The following is a 22,566-nucleotide window of genomic DNA, read 5'->3' as shown; positions in this document are numbered from 1 at the left end:
AAACTAGTATTGACATGGCATTAAAAAAAATAAAAAAAATCTGTGAAGAAACTTTGTTGACATTTTAGAAGCATGGTGCCTAGCCCATATCATTGTGGTCTTATTTTGAGAACCTAGCGAGTGACCACTTGCTTACATAAAACTGCTGAAGAAATTGGTATACAAGTATCCATTTTTTTATGTATATTAACACCCAAATTAGTTGTGGGGCTTTTTTTTTTTGTCAGTTTTCAGCAACTAAGGCGGTAAAAATTAATCTTGAAAATATTCAGCTACAAAACAGTGGGGCTTTTAAATCTGTGATTTTATTTAGCCAAATCCTATAATAATCCCATTGAATCCATTAGCCTCAGTATATAACTGCATCTAATTGGATATCCCCATAACCGTTTGAGTGGTATGCCCGGAAATTTCTTGGGCTCAGCTGCGCTGCCGCAGCGGGCTATCCCTGAAAATTTCCATGCAAACCACTTTACATTAGGAGCACCACTGGCGCACTACCTTTAGGGGCCCCCCCCGTCACCCGCTCCTGTCGCCTCCACCCCCCTCGCTCCGGCGATCATACCTGGAGCTCACCAGCCGCCATTCACTGTGACGTAGGCTCGGGGATGGTCGGCGTGGCTCGAGAGGACTCTGGAGAGTTCAGGCACCTGAGTCCTCCCAAGCCGCCGTGAAACATCCCCGAGCCTGCCGCCTGTGTGGTGACTGACAGGCGGCAGGGGAGCTCCGGCGTACTAATGCCAGAGCAGAGGTGAGGAGGGAGGGAGCGGCGGCTTCCTAGATTCTGTGGTGGGTTTTGCTGGGGCAGGACAAACCTGCCCTGGTAGGTTTGTCCTGCCCCAGCAAAACCCACCACTCAAGGGGTTAATCGTGCGTACACACTGTTCAATTCGGTTTTCAATTTGATTAGATATGGACTATTCGACCTGCTCTGAGGTTTTTTCTACTCCTTTTCAATTTCCACTATTTTCTATTAGATTTTCCATTCGATTTGCTATTAAATCAAAACTGGCTTCAAGCAGGAGATGGACATTGAATCGAATGCTGCAGTGAACACATTATATTTGCACTTTCTACTATTAGATTTCCACTATATACAGTAGTCCTGGCTGCCAAGACTATTTTACTATTCAATTTACACTATATGAGAGCGCGCATTCGGATCAAATCTGCATCGATAGCAAAAAAAAAAAAAAAACATTTGATGCCCATTCGATTTTCTATTCAATTAAATCAAATAGAAAAATAGTGCATATCTCACCACGTGTATGCTCTACAAGAAGGATCAGTGGTACTTGTTAAGTTTCACGGCAGCAGCGTCTGTGTCCCCTTATGGGGCTCGCTTCGCTCGCCCACGCTACGGGCTCGGTGGCTCGCTACGCCATCTAAAATCAACTCCATGCCAACGTGGATAGTGGGGGTATGAACCAATTCACGTTGGCATGGACTTTATTTTAGATAGTTTTCCGAGCGCCGAACCCGGAAGTAGTGGGCGGCCATGCTGCCGCCGTGAAACTAAACAAGATCTGGATCAGTAATTAAAAAATCAATAAAACAATTAAAACAATATAAAGAAACCATAAAAAACTTATAAAAAAACAACAATATAACCACATTTGTGATGAGGCATCAAATGCCCCTTTCTGTTGAAAGCTGCAGTGGGAAAGCGCCAGAGTTGATTTACCGGTTAAAGTTAACCGGTATTTCAACCCGTTTAAAAAGCAGAGTCCTACACGTTTAAATACCTTTTTTAGGCATTGGGAATGCCTCTTAAACGGTATATAAAATCCCACACTACTTCCCCCTCCCCTGGTACCTGCCCTGTGCCCACCCTCACCTGATACTTACCTGCGTGGGGGATCTGGGCAGCGGGGTTCACGCACTGCTGAGGAGGCAGCGGGGTCCGGCATGGGCACAGTACTTTGTGTCCCTCTGCATGCTGGGCAGTGGGGACGCAGCGGGGTCCATCCCGCATGGGCACTGTGCAGTGGGGGCTGGTGGTGCAGCAGGGTCCATTTGGGGTCCATTCAGCGTCGGGGCAGTCCCTGCAGCTGATGGGAACTAATAGTTCCCACTATGCGCATGTCTACTGAGCGCCGTGCATATCAATGAGCCGCTCATTACATATGCGCATATGTAATGAGCGGCCCATTGATATGCACGGCGCTCAGTAGACATGCGCATAGTGGGAACTATTAGTTCCCATCAGCTGCAGGGACTGCCCCGACGCTGAATGGACTCTGCTGCACCACCAGCTCCCACAGCACAGCACAGTGCCCATGCGGGATGGACCCCGCTGCGTCCCCACTGCCCAGCATGCAGAGGGACACAAAGTACTGTGCCCATGCCGGACCCCGCTGTCTTCTCAGCAGTGCGTGAACCCCGCTGCCCGGATCCCCCACGCAGGTAAGTATCAGGGGAGGGTGGGCACAGGGCAGGTACCAGGGGAGGGGGGGGGGGGGGGGTGTGTATATTACTGGTTAATTACCGTTTTGTAGCTTTCACAAGGGGTTCAATGTGAAAGGTACAAAACGGTAATTAACCAGTAATATACCGTTTACTACATGCAGTGGGAAAGGGGTTAAACCTGCTTTGACCCATTTAAAGAACCGGGTCAAAGCAGGTTTGGCAGTGGGAAAGCAGCATAATAACTGAAATAACAAACCTGTTGCCATGATTGTTTCTTCATGTCCCTGCGTAAACACAACCACCCTTGGCCTTTTTGAGTTGACCTTTGGTAAAGCCTGAGCCTTCTTGGCAATCTCCTTGATATCTTCAGTCTAAGGTATTAAAACACATGAAAAATATCACCAAATAATCACATTAAACTTTGATTATAATACTGTGGCAGGTTATAGGTTATACTGGAGAAAACTTTTGAATCCCTAATACACCTGTCACAAAAAAAAAAAAATAGGTAGCCCGTTGGTGTGAAAGAGCGGGTTGTGTGTCATGGGTCCACGAACCTGGTCATGTTAAAACATGGGTCTGTGCTTGATACACCACTGTGTGAAAAATTGTTCCCGAGAAACTCGATCCAAAGTATGTTAAAAGAATGCTCCTTTTAATACCACTTTCACACTGAGGAATGGCACAAACTTTGTCATAATGGTGGCGGAGGGTTAGCAGCACAGGTGGACTCTGGCGGTGATTCTGGTTGGTTTGCAAAAGCAAACTCCTTCTTTAATGGACAAAACCATGCTGCACTGCACATGGGGCTGATGTAACATGTGCAGAGAGAGTTACATTTGGGTGGGATGTGTTCATACTGGAGTCTATATTGCAGTGTAAAAATAAAGCAGCCAGTATTTACCCTGCACAGAAACAAAATAAACTCCCCCAAATGTAACTGTTACATCTGCCCTACCCGCAGTGCACATGGTTTTGGCCATTAAAGGAGGAGTTTGCTTTTGAAAACCAACCAGAATCACAACTCTGTAAATCCCAGCTCAGACCCAGCATTTTTGCGTGAAAGGGGTATAACAGAAGTTAGTTTGAAAGAGGAAAAGATTTGAATTTTTTGGTCTGTTTGACTAAACATTTTGGAAAATGTCCAGGACACATGAGCAAAATTTTCCTTCACAGAAAATACATTTTATTGCTAAATTCAAGGATATTTCACGATTCATCGAAACAGTTAACGAGGATTTCACTACGACTTCAATTACTCGATTGATTGGTAGAAGTAAAAAGACTAATGAAAGGAACGTGGCTACCAGTACAACCAATAAACAGTTTAAAGTGGACTATAGCTACTTCCTAAGGTGTGTGTCACTCTCAGCTTCATCACCGCACATAAAACAAAACACTCCTGTCTTATCAGCCTGAAACCTTACACAGCCAAGAGTTAGCACAACTTATCAGATGACAACTAGAAAGAGGTTGATAAAAAGGCAAAGGGAAAGCCATGGTCTAGCTGACATCAGCCACTGCACCAATGCTGTGGAAGAATCTGCTAATAGGAACCATTAACCCTTTCTTGCTGCAAATCACAATGTGGGGTGGTCTAGGTCAAAATTAACAAAATCAACAGTGACGAAAGGTAACCCCAAACAAAAGGTTGATAAATGAAAAGGTCATCAAGAATTTTTCCCAATATCAATGTATTTGGTACATAAAACATGCCTATCCTGAACAGATGGCTGGAATGTCACATTCAGAGGCATCACTTGGGTTCACGTGGGGAAATTTACTAAGATTGGATGGGTACGAATGTGATACGGCCGGGAACGCAGCATCAGATGATTTACTATCAGCCAAATGCGGCTGAGCAGCCGTATTTAATGTTCTATATCAGCGGCAAATTCGCAATCATTCTCACTGGTGAATGTGAATTTACCAGTACATATGAATTATCAGTAGAACATCTTTTTGCAGTGAGTTTTGAAGCCTGCACAGATCGGTTAGATCCGTGCAGGCTTTAAGTGCAAAATATTAATTTAAAAAATGGCGTGCGGAGCCCCCTACAGCTAAAACCAGCCAAGGACTCATTGAACCAGTCCTGGAATTAGAAATTCAGTAGAATCCACTAGGGTACATGCGGAAGGAAGTTATACTCCCCATATTATCTGGCATAGATTGCGTCCTCTTTTTTAAAAGCATCTCCTGTACAACCAAACTGGAGAAGCCCCAAGTGTTTTTTTTTACACTTGGGGCTCCTCCCCCCAAACTGGAGGATTGACCGGTGATGTCAGACACCGGGTTCTCCCCTAGCCAATCAGCAGTAAGCTCCAGGGTTAATTGGCTAGTCGTGGCTCCATATGAATCCCATGTTAATGTTTAACATTTTCTCCTATGGACGGTTCCCAGAATAAATGCCTGTGTTAAATATTGATATGGTCTAGCTATATAATGCCCCCCATAGTGTCCACCCATAGTGCCATTTATGTAAAACCCCCAGTAGTGCAGTTTATGTAATGTCCCCGTAGTGCAATATACTGTACATAATTCCCACCCATAGTGCCAGATACATAATGCCTCCCATAGTGCCATTTACGAACTGCCCCCCATATTTATATACTACCTCCATAGTTCCATATATATCTATGTGATGCCCCCATCGTGCCAAATACCTAATGCCCCCATCGTGCCAAATACGTAATGCCCCCATAGTGACAAATACGTAATGCCCCCCATAGTGACAAATACGTTGTGCCCCCATAGTGACAAATACATAATGCCTCCCATAGTGACAAATACATAATGCCTCCCATAGTGACAAATACATAATGCCCCCCCTTAGTGACAAATACATAATGCCCCCCCTTAGTGACAAATACATAATGCCCCCCCATAGTGACAAATACGTAATACTCACCAATTCTGCCTCTGTGGATCTCCTCCTGCATGGGTAGCTTGGCTCCATCTGCCGCAGGTAGCCCCGCCCTTTTTCAGCCTCCTCTGTCGCAGTCAAAAGAGGGAGGGGCTGCATGGAGCTTCTAGCTGCGCCAGCAACAGCAGGACAGCAGCAGGGAGAATGCAAGCCCTGGTGATGGGGGTGCGTGCCCACACCTATCCTTAACAGTAATTACATGTGCAGAGAACTGTCCGTTTTCTATTATAGCTTAATATTAATCTGTATATCCCAAAATGTCCCATTCACAATTGGAGACAAAAAAGGCTGCCGTGTCCCAGTGAAATAAATGAGAGCGTTAAAATACTACTATATTTATATATAATTAGGTTGACTACACCAGCACTTCTATTAGGTTGCAATTTGCAGGACGGATGTTTGTACTGCGGTGCAGACGTGGGGTTGTGAGTGCAGCTGTTTTATGTCACCCTACCGAAGGCGACACCCAGGTGCGCATTCCCCCCCTAATGACGCCCCTGGTCACATTAATTTTCTACCCAAAACAACTAAAACACCTGACTGGATGATGTCTGTCTATGGTCACTGTCCAACTGAGCTAAGGGTCTGGCAGCTCAGTTCAAGTCATATTTGCCTACCCTCCTGCATTCTGCAGGAGACTCCCTGAAATAGCAGCAATCTCCCTCTCTCCCTCATTAGTCTAGCAATCTCCCTCATTTCACCTAGCCCACATTACACGGTTACATTTTTTTGGGGAAAAAGGAATGAGAGATAGATAAATTTACATTGAATCATCAGCGCCATTTCCCAGCACTTTACCAAGTATAGTAGCTCTTACTAACTGCTTTGGGGCTCATCTACATTTGGATAGAAGTCATTTTAAACTACACACCCACGCTTCTAGGTGCCACGTTCACAATCTCTTTTCACAAAGGGCAGTATTCAATGTGAATACTGACGACATGCAGCGAATCCTGTTTAGGATTCGCTGCACATTCGCCACTGCTCGCGGCGTTCCGGAGCCTCGCCGGCTCCGGTATTCAACTAATCAAGGGCTCGCTGCCCCTGACCGGCGAATTTGAGCTCCTGCGGCGGACGCCGCAGGGAGCCTAAGGACGGTGGCAGGCAGGGAGATGGAAGTCTCCCTGCCTGCCCCAGAACGTTTGTGGGGGGGAGGTGGGCTCCCCGGGAGCCAGGTAGCACAGGCTGCCCCCCGGGGGTGCCAGCAGGGGACCGGGTATCTTCACTACACCCGATCATGCATATGTAATGATCGGGTGAAGTGAATATATAAATATCTAATGAGCGGCTCGGCTCCGGCCCCCTGCTGGCTGGTCTGTGTAAAAAAAAAATATATATATATATTTTTTTTAAATTAAATATATATTCATGTGCTTATAGCACATGAATAAAAATAGCATGCCCCTCAGAATAAAATTCCAGATTTTTTGACACCAATTGTAAAAAACAAAACACTTTATTTTAAAAGTTCACCTTCCACTTTACCATAAAAAGATAGCGATTGCTACTCGATGAATCATGGCGAAAAAAACCTTGAAATGTATTCGCCATCTGGTCATTGAATAGGGTGATTCACCGTTTTAGTCAGAAATTCGCCTTACAGCACAAAATCGCCATAAAAACCTGGCGAATCAGCCTCATTGAATACCGCCCAATGTCTCCATATATGGAACTAGCCACGCCCTTTGGGTGGAGCATGACATGCCCCCTCAATGGGGTGCTTTGCAAAATTCTACCACCAACTATAATCTCCCTGAAACTAGTTTTCAAAAGTTGGCAAGATCAAACTAAAATGAAGGGAAACACTCCTGAATAATAAGTTACAATCTCATTGCATGGGGATGAAACCAAAGCTACTTTCATCAAGCTGCCTGACTGACAATACTCCATAAGCCAATTCAGTTTCTGTTTAGACCAAATTTTGCAGGACAAGGCACCACACTACCACCTTTTACATTTCCTGTAGTGCCACCATTGTACAGTATACTCTGTTTAGCTAATGTAGCTACAATATGTGCAATCAAGCAGACTAAACGTATTAAACTAAAAGTTTTAAAACATGCATGCACAGGCAGGTGCAATCTCATGTAGGCATCAAATCATATGTCTAATGTGTAGTAATGAAAGATCTGTGGGGTAGATTTATTAAGCTCGGTGAAGTGATAACTTGTCTGGTTTCCATCACCAGCCAATCAGCTCCTAACTGTGAAGTTACAGGCTTGGTTTGAAAAATGACAAGTAGGAGCTGATTGGCCGGTGATAAAAAACAGTTACTTTATCACTTCACCGAGCATAATAAATCTACCCCTCAATCTCTTCATTGTGAACAGGTGTCTTTATAAAACAGTACATAACTAAGATTCAAACTTAGTATTAGGGACCCACTAGAAATGAGGCCACCGTGAAGCTGGTTGGTGGGCAAATATTTCTTGGCCAATTAATATACCAAGAGCCTTTATTATTGATTAATAATATTGAGTATGCATCTGCACCATGTATTCTTCTTTGCAGAACTACAAGTCCCAGCATAATAGCACCTCATGTATATTGGGTGTGCATTCTAAGACCCCCCCCCCCCCCCCCCCCCATAAAACAGTACATACCCAAGTAAACCTTTATTCCTATGTTGTTGTTGTTTTTTTAATTAGGTTGATGTCACTACTGACTTAAATTATACATCCATAGTAACATGTGAAACATGACATATTTGCAATGATCTTGTTTTCACATAGTTTTGCTGGCTGGATAGTATAGATTTGTATAAATTAGGTGTTTTACAAGAGAAATACACAGGCAAGGGTGAACAAGTCAGTCTATTATGGTGGTGACACCCTGTAAGACAGAATGAAGAACAGAGTGAGTGTCAGGAAGGTGGGAGGGCATTAGATTGTGACGAATCCAAGGTTCGCCATGGCAACTGCAGTGAGCACAATGGTGCATCAATCACTGTCCAAAATGTGGGATCCCGTCATAAGCTATAGCAACATGGAAATCTCTTTAACACCTCTGTTGCCACATAACATTCATGGCAAGAACATGGAGAAGGCATAGCTGGTTTCACTCACCTCAAATCCTTGCTCCCTGGCAAAGGTAGCAGCTTCCTGAAATGGAGAATAGAAACATTAATGGATAGATTTGATCTTGTGCTTACACGTCACCAGTCTAGAGAGATGACCAGGTTACCAGGGAATTCAGTCCCTGGATCATGCCGTGGCACTCCCGGGTTGGCCCCCTTCACAACAGCCTAGCTTCCGAAGTTTTTGACCATGGTCCCATTCACACCAGCAATAAACCCAGGTCGACTCGAGAAGCTAGGCTGGTGTGAAAGGGGCCAACCCGGGAGTGCCCCAGCACGATCCCAGGGCCAAATTCCCTGGTAAGTCCCTGCATTTTCTGATGTGAAAGGTGTATGACAGTTCTCCACAAACGATATATGTGCATACACCATTATCAACCCACTGTCCGGCTGCAGGAAACAGTACCAACTGCAATATCTGTGGTTCCTGCAGGCAGCATATGGGTTGGTCTATGCCCGGCGCACGTACAATAACAAAATATATGTTGCCTAAGGCTAGGAACATAGTACACAATATAAGGTTTATATAGCCATCAGCTCATGTGTACCTCCAATATATCTATGAACGCCGCTATTATGGCACAATGTTGGCTGTGCTGCAGATATAGATTTGCAATTGCCTGTGTGTGGAGACAGGATTGTGTGTGTGTGTGTGTGTGTGTGTGTGTGTGTGTGTGTGTGTGTTGTGTATTTCATATGTTCCTTCTGATGGGAGTTTAGTAGATAAGTGAACAGGACATTCGAAGCAGCAATAAGTTCTTGATCATAGACAATATATCATGCTACATAACCTTGCGTCATCTATCTTCAAGGCACTACAAGTCATGATACACTACACGTGAGCTCAGTGTGACTTTTTTCATGCAACTTTTACCATGAAATTGCATCTACCGGAGCAAATTGGACACACGAGCAGCTTCAACTGATTAAAATGATATGAGCATGCATATATTCAACACTTTCCTTAAACTAGAGAACTACCTTTATACTACTGTAGTGTGCACATATCTGTGTCTAAAGCATATATTGCTCTAACTTGAATATCAACTTTCATTTATTTAAAAATGTACTAAACTTTAAAATATTATTGTAAACACAAGCATATTTCATTTTCTTTGCAGTCTAATGATATGATAAAGTAAATAATTTAGAGTGGTCATTAATAAATCTGAAATGTAGGTCCAAAAATATCCCATAAATTACACTGTCTAGTACAGGGGTAGACGTTGCACTGAGTAGCATATTCACAATGTAAGAAAGCCACAAAAGTTCAATTTTTTTCAGACCACCAAGCAGGTGTATCTATTACTGACATATTTCAAAAGATCTACAGGTGGAACTATTTTACATGTGAAAACATTACCCGTTGGTAGCTCTCGAAGACTGAGGTTGGCTAACCATGGTCTAATGCACAGGTTTTCAAACTCGGCCCTCTGAAATAGGTAACGCTGATTGGGGATCTATCTGCTGGACCAGTGGTTTTTAACCTTGGTCCTCAAGCACCAACAGTGCAGGTTATTCAAATCTCCACACAGAATCACAAGTGAAATCATTTGCTCCATCTGTGAATCATTTAAAATGTGTCAGTGAGTAATGAGTGCACCTGTGCACCTACTGGGTGACCTAGAAAATGTGAACTGTTGGGGGGTACTTGAGGACTGAGGTTTTGAACCACTGTGCTAGAGTATCTCATTAATGTGTATGTTTCCAACATGTTTCAGCCCCATATGGGCCACCTTCTGGGAGGGGTAAGGTGTCTGGCTGTTTCTTGACTCACTAACGAAGCAGATAAACACCCATTCAGCGCTACCTATTCCAGGGACGACTTCTGCCCGGGAGTAGAGTACCAAGACTGGGGGTGTGACCTTACAATACAAGCACTCCATTCAAGATCCCAGCAGGGAGTAGAATGCATAGCCTGTGCTTACATCCCCCCCTCAGACTCTTCCCGGATGGGAGTAGAGCACAGCACTTAGCACACAAGCAGTCGTGGAACCCAGAAAGCCATCACAGAGAGGCAGACAAGAGATCGATCAGAGCAGTGACGAATTGAAAGGACGGGAAGGAGCATGATCACAGCCTGGGAATTAGGTAAGTCTCCGTCCAAGGTTAGGGCACCAGCACTCCAACCACAACCTTGCAACAGGAGCAGGGCTGTGTAAAGGAGACCCGGGGGCTTTACCCGAATAGTCTGGAGTCCTATGAACACCATGGACCCAACAAGCTAGCATACAGACTGTTATATACTTTATACACTGAAAGCAGCAGTTTGATTTTGAACCAGGAGTACCCATTCAAACCCAATTCGGTTGATAGACATAGGCCATTCCAACATCAAGTATATACACCATTCAATTCATGACCACTGTATGTACTTAATCGGTATTACAATTGTTTTTTTAACATTTCCCCAATCGATTATTTATGTTGGACTTGTTGCATGGACATACGGACAGTGTGAGAACTGTCTCAAGTTTAACCCCTTCACGACATTTGACGTATATATACGTCATGGCCGGGAAGTACTTCCCGACCGTTGACGTATATATACGTCATGGCTTAAAACTGTCACTGCGTCTAGAGACGCAGTGACAGAGGGACGATGTCTGCTGTCCCTGACAGCAGACATGTCCGTGCATGCCCAGGGGGGGCGGCGATGCCGCCCCCCCGTCGGCGATCGCTGTGATTGGCTGTTCATTGTGAACAGCCATTCACAGCGTTTTCTGTGTCACCGGCGAATAACGTTCGCCGGTGACACGGGATCGGAGGTGATTGGTGCTGTAAAGTACAGCACCAATCACCGCGGGGTGTAAGGGTGACACTGGTGTCACCCCACCTCACCCCTCCCGCCCCCAAAGGCCGTGATTGGTTCGTCGGACCGACGGACCAATCACAGCCATGGAGGGGGGTTTAAACTAACGGTGACTGCACTGCAGACGCCATTCCGGTCTGGAATAGCGTGCAGTGCGGTCACCGTGCCCAGCTGCCGCCTATACTGACCAGAACCCATCCAAAATACTTACCTGATCATTGATATTGCTTATGCTTGTGACATCCTGTGACATCTTGTGCTGCTGCGATTTATTAGATAGAGAGAGAGTTAGAGAGAGAGAGATAGAGAGAGATAGAGAGAGATAGAGAGGCCTAGTGCTATATTTTGTGCTGCTGCAGTGTGATAGAGCTATAGATAGAGAGATAGAGAGAGATAGAGAGAGATAGAGAGAGAGAGATAGAGAGAGAGATAGTGACAGATTGTGCTATATATTTTTTATATAACTGAAAGAGATAGAGAGAGATAGAGAGAGATAGAGAGGCCTAGTGCTATATTTTGTGCTGCTGCAGTGTGATAGAGCTATAGATAGATAGAGAGAGATAGAGAGAGAGAGAGAGATAGAGAGATAGTGACAGATTGTGCTATATATTTTTTATATAACTGACTGCTGCCCCCCCTTTTGTGCTGATCAGTATAAATTAACTGATCAGCAACTTTTTGGGGGCGCAGGTTTTTTTTTATATATAGATATACCTGTCAGTGCTGCTGCTGCAGTGTCATAGAGTGATAGATAGTGAGAGATAGAGAGATAGAGAGAGATAGTGACAGAGAGTGATAGAGAGTGCTAAATTTTGTGTCTGCTGCCCCCGCCTTTTGTGCTGATCACTATATCTGAGGTGATCAGCAACTTTTTGGGGGTACAGAGGTTTTTTTTTTTATATATACCTGTCAGTACCACCAAAGGTTGTGCACCTGCTGCCCCTCACTGGTAATCAGTGTCGCATCACTGATCACCTTTTTTTTATTTTTTGTGAGTGCTGTGGGGTCTTTTTTACATTTTTTTTTACACACACTGTGATTTTGTGTGTGTCCTGTGGCCACTGTGCGCTGATCAGTGACGTACATCACTGATCAGCTTTTTCGGCACAGGGTTGATCTATTTTTTTTTTTTTTGGATCAAATTCCTGTTGCCTTTGAGCGCTGTTCAGTGACGGACGTTACTGACCAACATCTGTGCTCAATTTTTGGCGCAGGACCTTTTTTTTTTTTTAACCCCTTCCATTTTTTTTTTTAACCCCTTCCATTTTTTTTTTAACCCCTTCCATTTTTTTTTTTTTGAACCCTTCAATTTTTTTTTTTTGTATTTTTTTTTTCTGCACTACATACACACTACACACTACATACCCCCCGGGTTGAAATAAAGTTTGTACCCCCCCCTACACTATACACGTGTTGAAACATTTCACTACCAGTAACACAAAAATATAAATGGCATCCCAAATGTCGTCCCAGTCATCCAGGAGAATGTATTCGGTGGAGGAGGCATATGCCATGCTTGCCTCTGACTCTGACACAGCCAGTGAGGCAAGCGGGGAATTTGAAGGATTTGTCTTAAGCTCCTCTTCCTCCTCTGATGATGAGGGACCCCCTCAAAGACGCCCCCGTAGAGCAGCTGAGACCCCCCCCCCCAATAATTGATCTCGTATGGACCCCACCACCAGACAATTTTGAGCCCCAGGTTCCTGAGTTTTTGGCCATCCCAGGAATCCAATTTGATTCAACAGGTCTCAGAGAAATTGACTTTTTCAAATTATTTTTCTCTGATGATTTTATAAATTTAATGGTGGACCAAACTAATTTATATGCCCAGCAGTTTATTGCTCAAAACCCCACGTCATCATTTGCTAGGTGGACCCCTGTAGATGCAGTAGAGATGATGACGTTTTGGGGTCTGGTGTTACATATGGGCATAGTAAAAAAGCCACAAATTAGGCAATATTGGAGTACAGATGTTCTGTACAGCACCCCATTTCACCGTATGGCCATGCCCCGGGCTTGTTTTGAGGCAATCCATAAATTTATACATTACACCGATAATGCACAGTGCCCACCCAGAGATGATCCCACCTTTGACAGGCTATTCAAAGTCAGGCCGGTCATTGATCATTTCAGTGCCAAATTTGCAGAGCTATACATCCCTGATAAATGTATTAGTATCGACGAGTCCCTTATACATTTTAAAGGAAGGGTTAAATTCCGCCAGTACCTTCCCAGTAAGAGGGCAAGGTATGGCATAAAAATGTATAAGCTGTGTGAAAGCACCTCAGGGTACACTCACAGGTTTAGGGTATATGAAGGGAAGGATTCAAGAATTGAACCACCAGAATGCCCCCCCTCCCTCGTAGGTGTTAGTGGAAAAATTGTCTGGGATTTAATGCACCCCTTCCTGGATAAGGGTTATCACCTCTATGTGGATAACTTTTACACCAGCATCCCCCTGTTTAAGGCCCTTGGTTCAAGAGGTACAGCAGCTTGCGGTACTGTGCGCAAGAACCAAAGAGGCCTCCCCAAAACGCACATTGCCCAAGTAATGAGAAGGGGTGAAAGCAGGGGAATATGCACCGAAAATATGTTGTTGGTCAAATATAAGGACAAGAGGGATGTCCTTATACTGACAACAATTCATGGAGACAGTACCACCTCCATCCCTGTACGAGGTACCAGTACCCACACCTCAAAACCAAATTGTATCCTAGATTACAATAAGTACATGGGCGGAGTGGATCTTTCAGATCAGGTACTGAAGCCGTACAGTGCCCTGCGGAAAACAAATATCTGGTACAAGAAGCTGGCCGTGTATATCATCCAGATGGCACTGTATAACGCTTACGTGCTATTCCGTTCTACCGGCCAGAGGGGGACATTTATGCACTTTCAAGAGGAAGTCATAAAGAGCCTAACATTTGGGAATCAGCAGGCAGAGGGCCCCAGTACTTCTAGTACTGGCCCCCGTATTGTACCAGGGCAGCATTTTCCCAACGAAATCCCCTCCACTGCAAGAAAGGGCAGGACACAAAAAAGGTGCAAAGTTTGCTATAAAAAGGGAATAAGAAAGGAAACTATTTTCCACTGTGAAACTTGCCCCGACAAACCCGGCCTATGTATAAAGGAGTGTTTCAAAATATACCACACATCTATGGATTATTAGGTTCATCATTTCACCGTGCTTCGGGGGTCTTGCTAATGCCACATAGCACCCACCATTCATTCCACCAGAATCTGAGCTGCAAAATCCAAAAATCACTCCTTCCCTTCTGAGTCCTGCCATGCACCCAACTGGTATTTTTTGGTCACATGTGAGGCATTGCCGTACTCTGGAGAAATGGGGGCACAGATTTTGGGGTGCTTTGTCTCCTTCATTCCTTGTGAAAATGAAAAATTTTGAGCCAGAAGTACATTTTTGTGTAAAAAAATGTATTTTTTTCATTTTCACTGCCCAGTTGTACCAAAATTGATGAAACCCCTGGGGGTTTGAAATGTACACTATACCCCTAGATGAATTCCCTGAGGGGTGTAGTTTGCAAAATGGGGTCACTTGTGGGGGGGTTCCACTGTATTGGTAATGCAACATAGCACCCACCATTCATTCCACCAAAATCTGTGCTGCAAAATCCAAAAATCACTCCTTCCCTTCTGAGTCCTGCCATGCACCCAACTGGTATTTTTTGGTCACATGTGAGGCATTGCCGTACTCTGGAGAAATGGGGGCACAGATTTTGGGGTGCTTTGTCTCCTTCATTCCTTGTGAAAATGAAAAATTTTGAGCCAGAAGTACATTTTTGTGTAAAAAAATGTATTTTTTTCATTTTCACTGCCCAGTTGTACCAAAATTGATGAAACCCCTGGGGGTTTGAAATGTACACTATTACCCCTAGATGAATTCCCTGAGGGGTGTAGTTTGCAAAATGGGGTCACTTGTGGGGGGGTTCCACTGTATTGGTAATGCAACATAGCACCCACCATTCATTCCACCAAAATCTGTGCTGCAAAATCCAAAAATCACTCCTTCCCTTCTGAGTCCTGCCATGCACCCAACTGGTATTTTTTGGTCACATGTGAGGCATTGCCGTACTCGGGAGAAATTGGGGCACAGATTTTGGGGTGCTTTGTCTCCTTCATTCCTTGTGAAAATGAAAAATTTTGAGCCAGAACTGCATGTTTGTGTAAAAAAATGTAATTTTCCATTTTCACATCCCAGTTGTACCAAAATTGGTGAAACCCCTGGGGGTTTGAAATGTACACTATACCCCTAGATGAATTCCCTGAGGGGTGTACTTTGCAAAATGGGGTGACTTGTGGGGGGGTTTCACTGTATTGGTGCTTTGGGAGTCTTGCTAATGCAACATAGCACCCACCATTCATTCCACCAAAATCTTTGCTGCAAAATCCAAAAATCACTCCTTCCCTTCTGAGTCCTGCCATGCACCCAACTGGTATTTTTTGGTCACATGTGAGGCATTGCCGTACTCGGGAGAAATTGGGGCACAGATTTTGGGGTGCTTTGTCTCCTTCATTCCTTGTGAAAATGAAAAATTTTGAGCCAGAACTGCATGTTTGTGTAAAAAAATGTAATTTTCCATTTTCACATCCCAGTTGTACCAAAATTGGTGAAACCCCTGGGGGTTTGAAATGTACACTATACCCCTAGATGAATTCCCTGAGGGGTGTACTTTGCAAAATGGGGTGACTTGTGGGGGGGTTCCACTGTATTGGTGCTTTGGGAGTCTTGCTAATGCAACATAGCACCCACCATTCATTCCACCAAAATCTTTGCTGCAAAATCCAAAAATCACTCCTTCCCTTCTGAGTCCTGCCATGCACCCAACTGGTATTTTTTGGTCACATGTGAGGCATTGCCGTACTCGGGAGAAATTGGGGCACAGATTTTGGGGTGCTTTGTCTCCTTCATTCCTTGTGAAAATGAAAAATTTTGAGCCAGAACTGCATGTTTGTGTAAAAAAATGTAATTTTCCATTTTCACATCCCAGTTGTACCAAAATTGGTGAAACCCCTGGGGGTTTGAAATGTACACTATACCCCTAGATGAATTCCCTGAGGGGTGTACTTTGCAAAATGGGGTGACTTGTGGGGGGGTTCCACTGTATTGGTGCTTTGGGAGTCTTGCTAATGCAACATAGCACCCACCATTCATTCCACCAAAATCTTTGCTGCAAAATCCAAAAATCACTCCTTCCCTTCTGAGTCCTGCCATGCACCCAACTGGTATTTTTTGGTCACATGTGAGGCATTGCCGTACTCGGGAGAAATTGGGGCACAGATTTTGGGGTGCTTTGTCTCCTTCATTCCTTGTGAAAATGAAAAATTTTGAGCCAGAACTGCATGTTTGTGTAAAAAAAATGTAATTTTCCATTTTCACATCCCAGTTGTACCAAAATTGGTGAAACCCCTGGGGGTTTGAAATGTACACTATACCCCTAGATGAATTCCCTGAGGGGTGTACTTTGCAAAATGGGGTGACTTGTGGGGGGGTTCCACTGTATTGGTGCTTTGGGAGTCTTGCTAATGCAACATAGCACCCACCATTCATTCCACCAAAATCTTTGCTGCAAAATCCAAAAATCACTCCTTCCCTTCTGAGTCCTGCCATGCACCCAACTGGTATTTTTTGGTCACATGTGAGGCATTGCCGTACTCGGGAGAAATTGGGGCACAGATTTTGGGGTGCTTTGTCTCCTTCATTCCTTGTGAAAATGAAAAATTTTGAGCCAGAACTGCATGTTTGTGTAAAAAAATGTAATTTTCCATTTTCACATCCCAGTTGTACCAAAATTGGTGAAACCCCTGGGGGTTTGAAATGTACACTATACCCCTAGATGAATTCCCTGAGGGGTGTACTTTGCAAAATGGGGTGACTTGTGGGGGGGGTTCCACTGTATTGGTGCTTTGGGAGTCTTGCTAATGCAACATAGCACCCACCATTCATTCCACCAAAATCTTTGCTGCAAAATCCAAAAATCACTCCTTCCCTTCTGAGTCCTGCCATGCACCCAACTGGTATTTTTTGGTCACATGTGAGGCATTGCCGTACACGGGAGAAATTGGGGCACAGATTTTGGGGTGCTTTGTCTCCTTCATTCCTTGTGAAAATGAAAAATTTTGAGCCAGAACTGCATGTTTGTGTAAAAAAATGTAATTTTCCATTTTCACATCCCAGTTGTACCAAAATTGGTGAAACCCCTGGGGGTTTGAAATGTACACTATACCCCTAGATGAATTCCCTGAGGGGTGTACTTTGCAAAATGGGGTGACTTGTGGGGGGGTTCCACTGTATTGGTGCTTTGGGAGTCTTGCTAATGCAACATAGCACCCACCATTCATTCCACCAAAATCTTTGCTGCAAAATCCAAAAATCACTCCTTCCCTTCTGAGTCCTGCCATGCACCCAACTGGTATTTTTTGGTCACATGTGAGGCATTGCCGTACTCGGGAGAAATTGGGGCACAGATTTTGGGGTGCTTTGTCTCCTTCATTCCTTGTGAAAATGAAAAATTTTGAGCCAGAACTGCATGTTTGTGTAAAAAAATGTAATTTTCCATTTTCACATCCCAGTTATACCAAAATTGGTGAAACCCCTGGGGGTTTGAAATGTACACTATACCCCTAGATGAATTCCCTGAGGGGTGTAGATTGCAAAATGGGGTGACTTGTGGGGGAGGTTCCTAACTTTTAGCACTTATGGTGCCTAGAAACCTACATGGTGCCTAAAAAAAAATCTCATAAAAAAAGGAGGCTCCAAAATCAAGTAGGTGCTCCTTCTATTATGAAGCCTGTGGTTTGGTCAACGTGCACACTAGGGCCACATATAGGATATTTTTGAAAACAAAAGAATTTGGGAAACAATCTTTAGTCACATTTCTCTAGTAAAATCTACTGTATTCGTTAGAAAAATGTATTAAAATTGAAACTCTGCAAAAAAAAAGAAATTTTGAAATTTCACCTACACTTTGTTTTAATTCTTGTGAAACACCTAAAGGGTTAACAAACTTCCAAAATGCTGTTTTGAATACTGTGAGGGGTGCAGTTTTTGAAATGGCATCATTTATGGGGGTGTCTCACATACAAGTCCCTCAAAGTCACATCAGAACTGAACTGGTCCCTAAAAAAAATCAGTGTTTGAAATTTTCATGAAAATTTGAGAATTTGCTATTCATATTGTAAGCCTCCTAGTGTCCAAAAAAATTAAAAGGAAGTTGAAATAATGATGGAAACATAAAGTAGACATATGGTCTATGTTAGTTATTAACTATTTTGAGTGGTATGATTATTTGTCTCACAAGCAGAAAATTTAACATTTTGAAAATTGCTAAATTTTCCATTTTTTCACGATATTTTGGTATTTTTCACAAAAAAACACAGACTGTATCGACGAAAATTTACCACTAACTTGAAGTACAATGTGTCACGAGAAAACAATCTCAAAATCACTGGGATAAGTAAAAGCAAAAAAAAAAGTTATCCCCACTTAAGTGAGACATGTCAGATTTGAAAAAAAGGGCTCTGTCATGAAGGCACAAACTGGCTCTGTCATGAAGGGGTTAAAAGCAGACCTTGTTAAGGGGGCGTGGCCTAGCGGGGAACGGAGCCAGACGCACCTTTACAGTGCTCCTGCTGACCCCTCTAATTGCAGGTGTTTCTCACCCAGCCAGCGCTACACATCCATCCCCTCACCCTCCAGGGACCCCCCGGACCACGCTGCTGTGTACTGCGGAGCCGGGGAAGGTCAGAAACCCATCCTGCAGGTCGGGGCCTACCCAGCACCTGAAGCCGCGGCCTCAATTTACAGGCCTGCCCGGGATTCAGGCTCCAGACCCGCATCGCGGCCGTTCGCGGACTGCCGCGGCCGCCAGACCCGCGAATTTCGCAGCTGGAAGGTGAGCTGCACTCCCCTTCCACCACCCAAGCCTGTCCCACCCCACACCTACCAGTGCAAGCCCCAGGGAGATCAGTGGGGAGCTGCAGAGGACATCATCCTCCCGGCGGCGGCCATCTTGGATTCAGCCTGCAGTGCTCAGACTGCATTGCAGGCACAGCTATAAAGTGTGTGAAGTGCCACAACCTTCCCCAGCTGCACCAAACCACTGACACTGTGCTGCCCATCACCTCTGATCTCTGCCAGATAGGAGACCAGCCTGTTATTGGCATCCTACCTAGCCCCTTAACAACTGCAGTCCCCCCTTCAGCAGTGATTGCCCTGCCAGTACCCCCCACTGCATCCACAGTTTCCCGACAGGGGACTCCCTGGCAGACTTCTCTGTACATTCCTTGATGCTCTACTATTGGAATTGCTGCTGATCTCTCAAGTTTACTATACTGCTGCATCTGCTGACCTGCATCAACTTATACAGTGTGCCAAACTCCCAAAACTCAGTGACTTAACTTACTATCCCATCAGCTTCTAGCGGTCCTGGGTGACACCCTCGCTCCCGCCGGGGTACCGACACCACAGCCCTTCATGATGTAACCCTGTACTCCGATCCGCCACCACCCATGCTGCCCGCGCCTTCACTGCCACTCCATGATAGCGAAGTTTAACGCCTGACCAACCAACACGGATAAAGCTGTGCAACTCCTTCTCTGTGTCCTGCTGACCTGACTCGGTTCCCCATTATGCCTACCAAGAAGCCCAAGGAGACGCAACCCCCCCGTGTCTCATTTTCCACCAGGAAAAATGCTGCAGGCCACACGCCTTCTCCCAGCCAACCGGCACCTGTCGCTACCTGCTACGTAGCCCCAATCTGCTTCTCTCCACAATGGGCGCTGACTGCGACCCCGATGCACCGCTCACAATTGGAGCTCTGTGTCGGGTGATGTCCACCTTCAAATCTGAACTGACTAAAGATCTGGCCTCTGCAATTCGTGAGGTCAAGACGGAATTGGTCGCTATTGGGGATCGTACAGATCATCTTGAGAGGAAGATGGAGGAACTAGTTACCTCACACAACGACCTTGTATCCTCGTATGACCGACAACAAACCGAGATTGAGACATTTCAAAACAAGATGGCAGATATGGAAGACAGGTCCAGGAGAAATAACATCAAAATCAGAGGGATCCCTGACTCGGTGTCTAATTCAGAATTGGAAAACTACGTTGACATTCTGTTCCGTAAACTACTGCCAACCGCTGACGGGAACGAACTCCTAATTGACCGTGTCCACCGGCTGCCAAGACCTCGCTCAGTCTCTTCAGCACTCCCCAGAGACACTCTCCTGCGGGTTCACTTTTTTACCACCAAGGAACGTATCATGAGGGCAGTAAGGATGGCTGGCGACTCTGACATCCTGGGTGGCCTACAACTCTTCCCAGACTTCTCCGCACTGACCCTAGCCAGGAGAAGATCGTTGGCTCCAATCACGACAGCCCTTAGAGCACATGATATTCCATACCGCTGGGGGTTTCCGGTGAAGCTCATGATCACTCATGAAGAATCCTCGTACACTGTCTCCTCCCTGGATGCGGGGGTCAAACTCCTCTCGGAGTGGGACATTACTGTGATTCGCCCCTCCACTTCCAAACCAAGTTCAGCACCCCGCACGGAGTGGTCGACCACTTGAAAGATCGAGCAGCACATTCTCATACAATTTCTTGGTTGCAACAGTTCATAGCTGGACAGTTACCTACCTTCGGCTACAGGGGGAGAGGTCCCCCGGATAAGTATAACAACTTATTGCCTGTCCAGACTTTTCATTGCCTGTTTACCTATACATTTTATAAGTTCATATAGTTTATTACTGTCTATCATTGCTTTCCTCATCAGGTTACTATACGTCGGCTTTTCCGCCGGCCGTTCAGATGTGTTATAATATATTGTTAGCAGATGCATAGATAGCCATGTTTCCATTCTCTCTTTCTTCAGTTGCCGCTATTTAATGGTTACTTATTCATGGTTGTGTTATTTGATATAAAGTATTTACAGTGGGTTTCTATGGGTGGTGGCGCTAGGCCACACATTATGCCCCCTACTTCTCCCATACTACTGCATTTACCTTTAATTTTTCTCCCTGCAGTAGTCATGCCGGTCCGATATACTGGACCGTTTTGGTTTTGTCTTCCCTTATCCCTATCCCAGTTTCCCCATTACCTCCCATGTTGTCGTGCCTTTCCCCCCCCTTCCAGATTCTGCATCATGTTTCAAGCCATGGGCGTCCCTCCCACCAAGTCAATACCACATTGTGTGTTAGATCTCTTACCCATCTGCAGCCCCCAGTGGTATTCCAATGATTAATGTCCTCTCCTTAAATGTCAAGGGATTAAACTCCCCCAATAAACGTAGGCTAGCTCTCACATTTTTCCACAAACAGAAGGCAGACGTTGTTGCCCTCCAGGAAACTCACTTTTCCTCACTAAACCCTCCCCTATTTAAAGACAACAGATACCCCCTTGGCTTTTATGCCAATGGTCCATTTAAACGCAACGGAGTTGCTATAGTGTTTAGTAAAAATGTGACCTTCGTGCAGCAATCCCAAATCGCTGATAAGAATGGACGTTATTTAATCTTAACTGGGACTCTAGAGGAGAAACCTGTTACTCTTGTGTCCGTATACGCCCCTAATTCTAACCAGATTCCCTTCTTACGCAAACTGTGCCTCTTAATACGTAAATCAACAAAAGGTTCACTACTAGTAATGGGCGATTTTAACTTAGTGTTAAACCCGCTACTCGATAAATCCTCCAAAACCACATCCTCCCGTCCTTCCCCCTCCTCAGGCCCCTCCCTGGCATTCCGCAACCTCTTAGCCGAGTTTGACTTATATGACATATGGAGAATCCATAACCCCTCTGACCGCGAATATACCTTTTATTCCCCCGTCCATAACACCTACTCCAGAATTGACCTGCTTTTATGTGATAAGTGGACTTTACAACAATCTAAAAACATAACTATCCTCCCCATCACCTGGTCAGATCATGCCCCTTTATCTTGGAAATGGAGACTGCATAGCCACAGTGTGCCCCCCCGGCCGTGGCGTCTCTCGCCCCACCTTCTATCAGAACCAATATCCAAGAAAATTATCTCTGATAATATCACCTCCTATTTTTCCTCCAACTCCCCCCATGATACATCCATCCCGAACCATTGGTGTGCCTTTAAGGCAGTCACCCGAGGTGCGGCTATCCAGGCTGGCGCAACCCTTAAAAAACAAAATGCCCAGAAGCAGTCAGATTTAGAAAAAAAACTCAAAGAGTTAGAAAACAAAAACAAATCTTCCCCCTCCCCCGCACTCCGTAAAGAGCTCTCTGAAACACGCAGTAATCTGCAGAAACTGCTGATGGCACGAACGCAATTAGCTCTTAATAAGCTAC

The 22,566-nt window shown here is 44.8% G+C and overlaps 1 protein-coding gene across 3 annotated transcripts in view; it reads right to left on the bottom strand.

Annotated features, from left to right (window-relative positions):
* Positions 1 to 22,566, bottom strand: part of ADK (adenosine kinase) — a 279,777-nt gene that overhangs the window by 12,114 nt on the left and 245,097 nt on the right. For all 3 annotated transcript variants that reach the window (XM_083146206.1, XM_083146208.1, XM_083146207.1), the window contains exons 8-9: positions 8,398 to 8,433; positions 2,666 to 2,780 (exon numbers count right to left, since the gene is read on the bottom strand). In XM_083146206.1, coding sequence (XP_083002332.1) covers positions 2,666 to 2,780; positions 8,398 to 8,433 — 151 coding nt within the window. The remainder of the gene's footprint in view (positions 1 to 2,665; positions 2,781 to 8,397; positions 8,434 to 22,566) is intronic.

Source organism: Crinia signifera, chromosome 6 (genome assembly GCF_055691185.1).
Source record: "Crinia signifera chromosome 6, ASM5569118v1, whole genome shotgun sequence".
Lineage (NCBI taxonomy): Eukaryota > Metazoa > Chordata > Amphibia > Anura > Myobatrachidae > Crinia > Crinia signifera.
The sequence above is the reverse complement of the archived record's forward strand: the minus strand, read 5'-3'. Positions and strand labels throughout refer to the sequence as shown.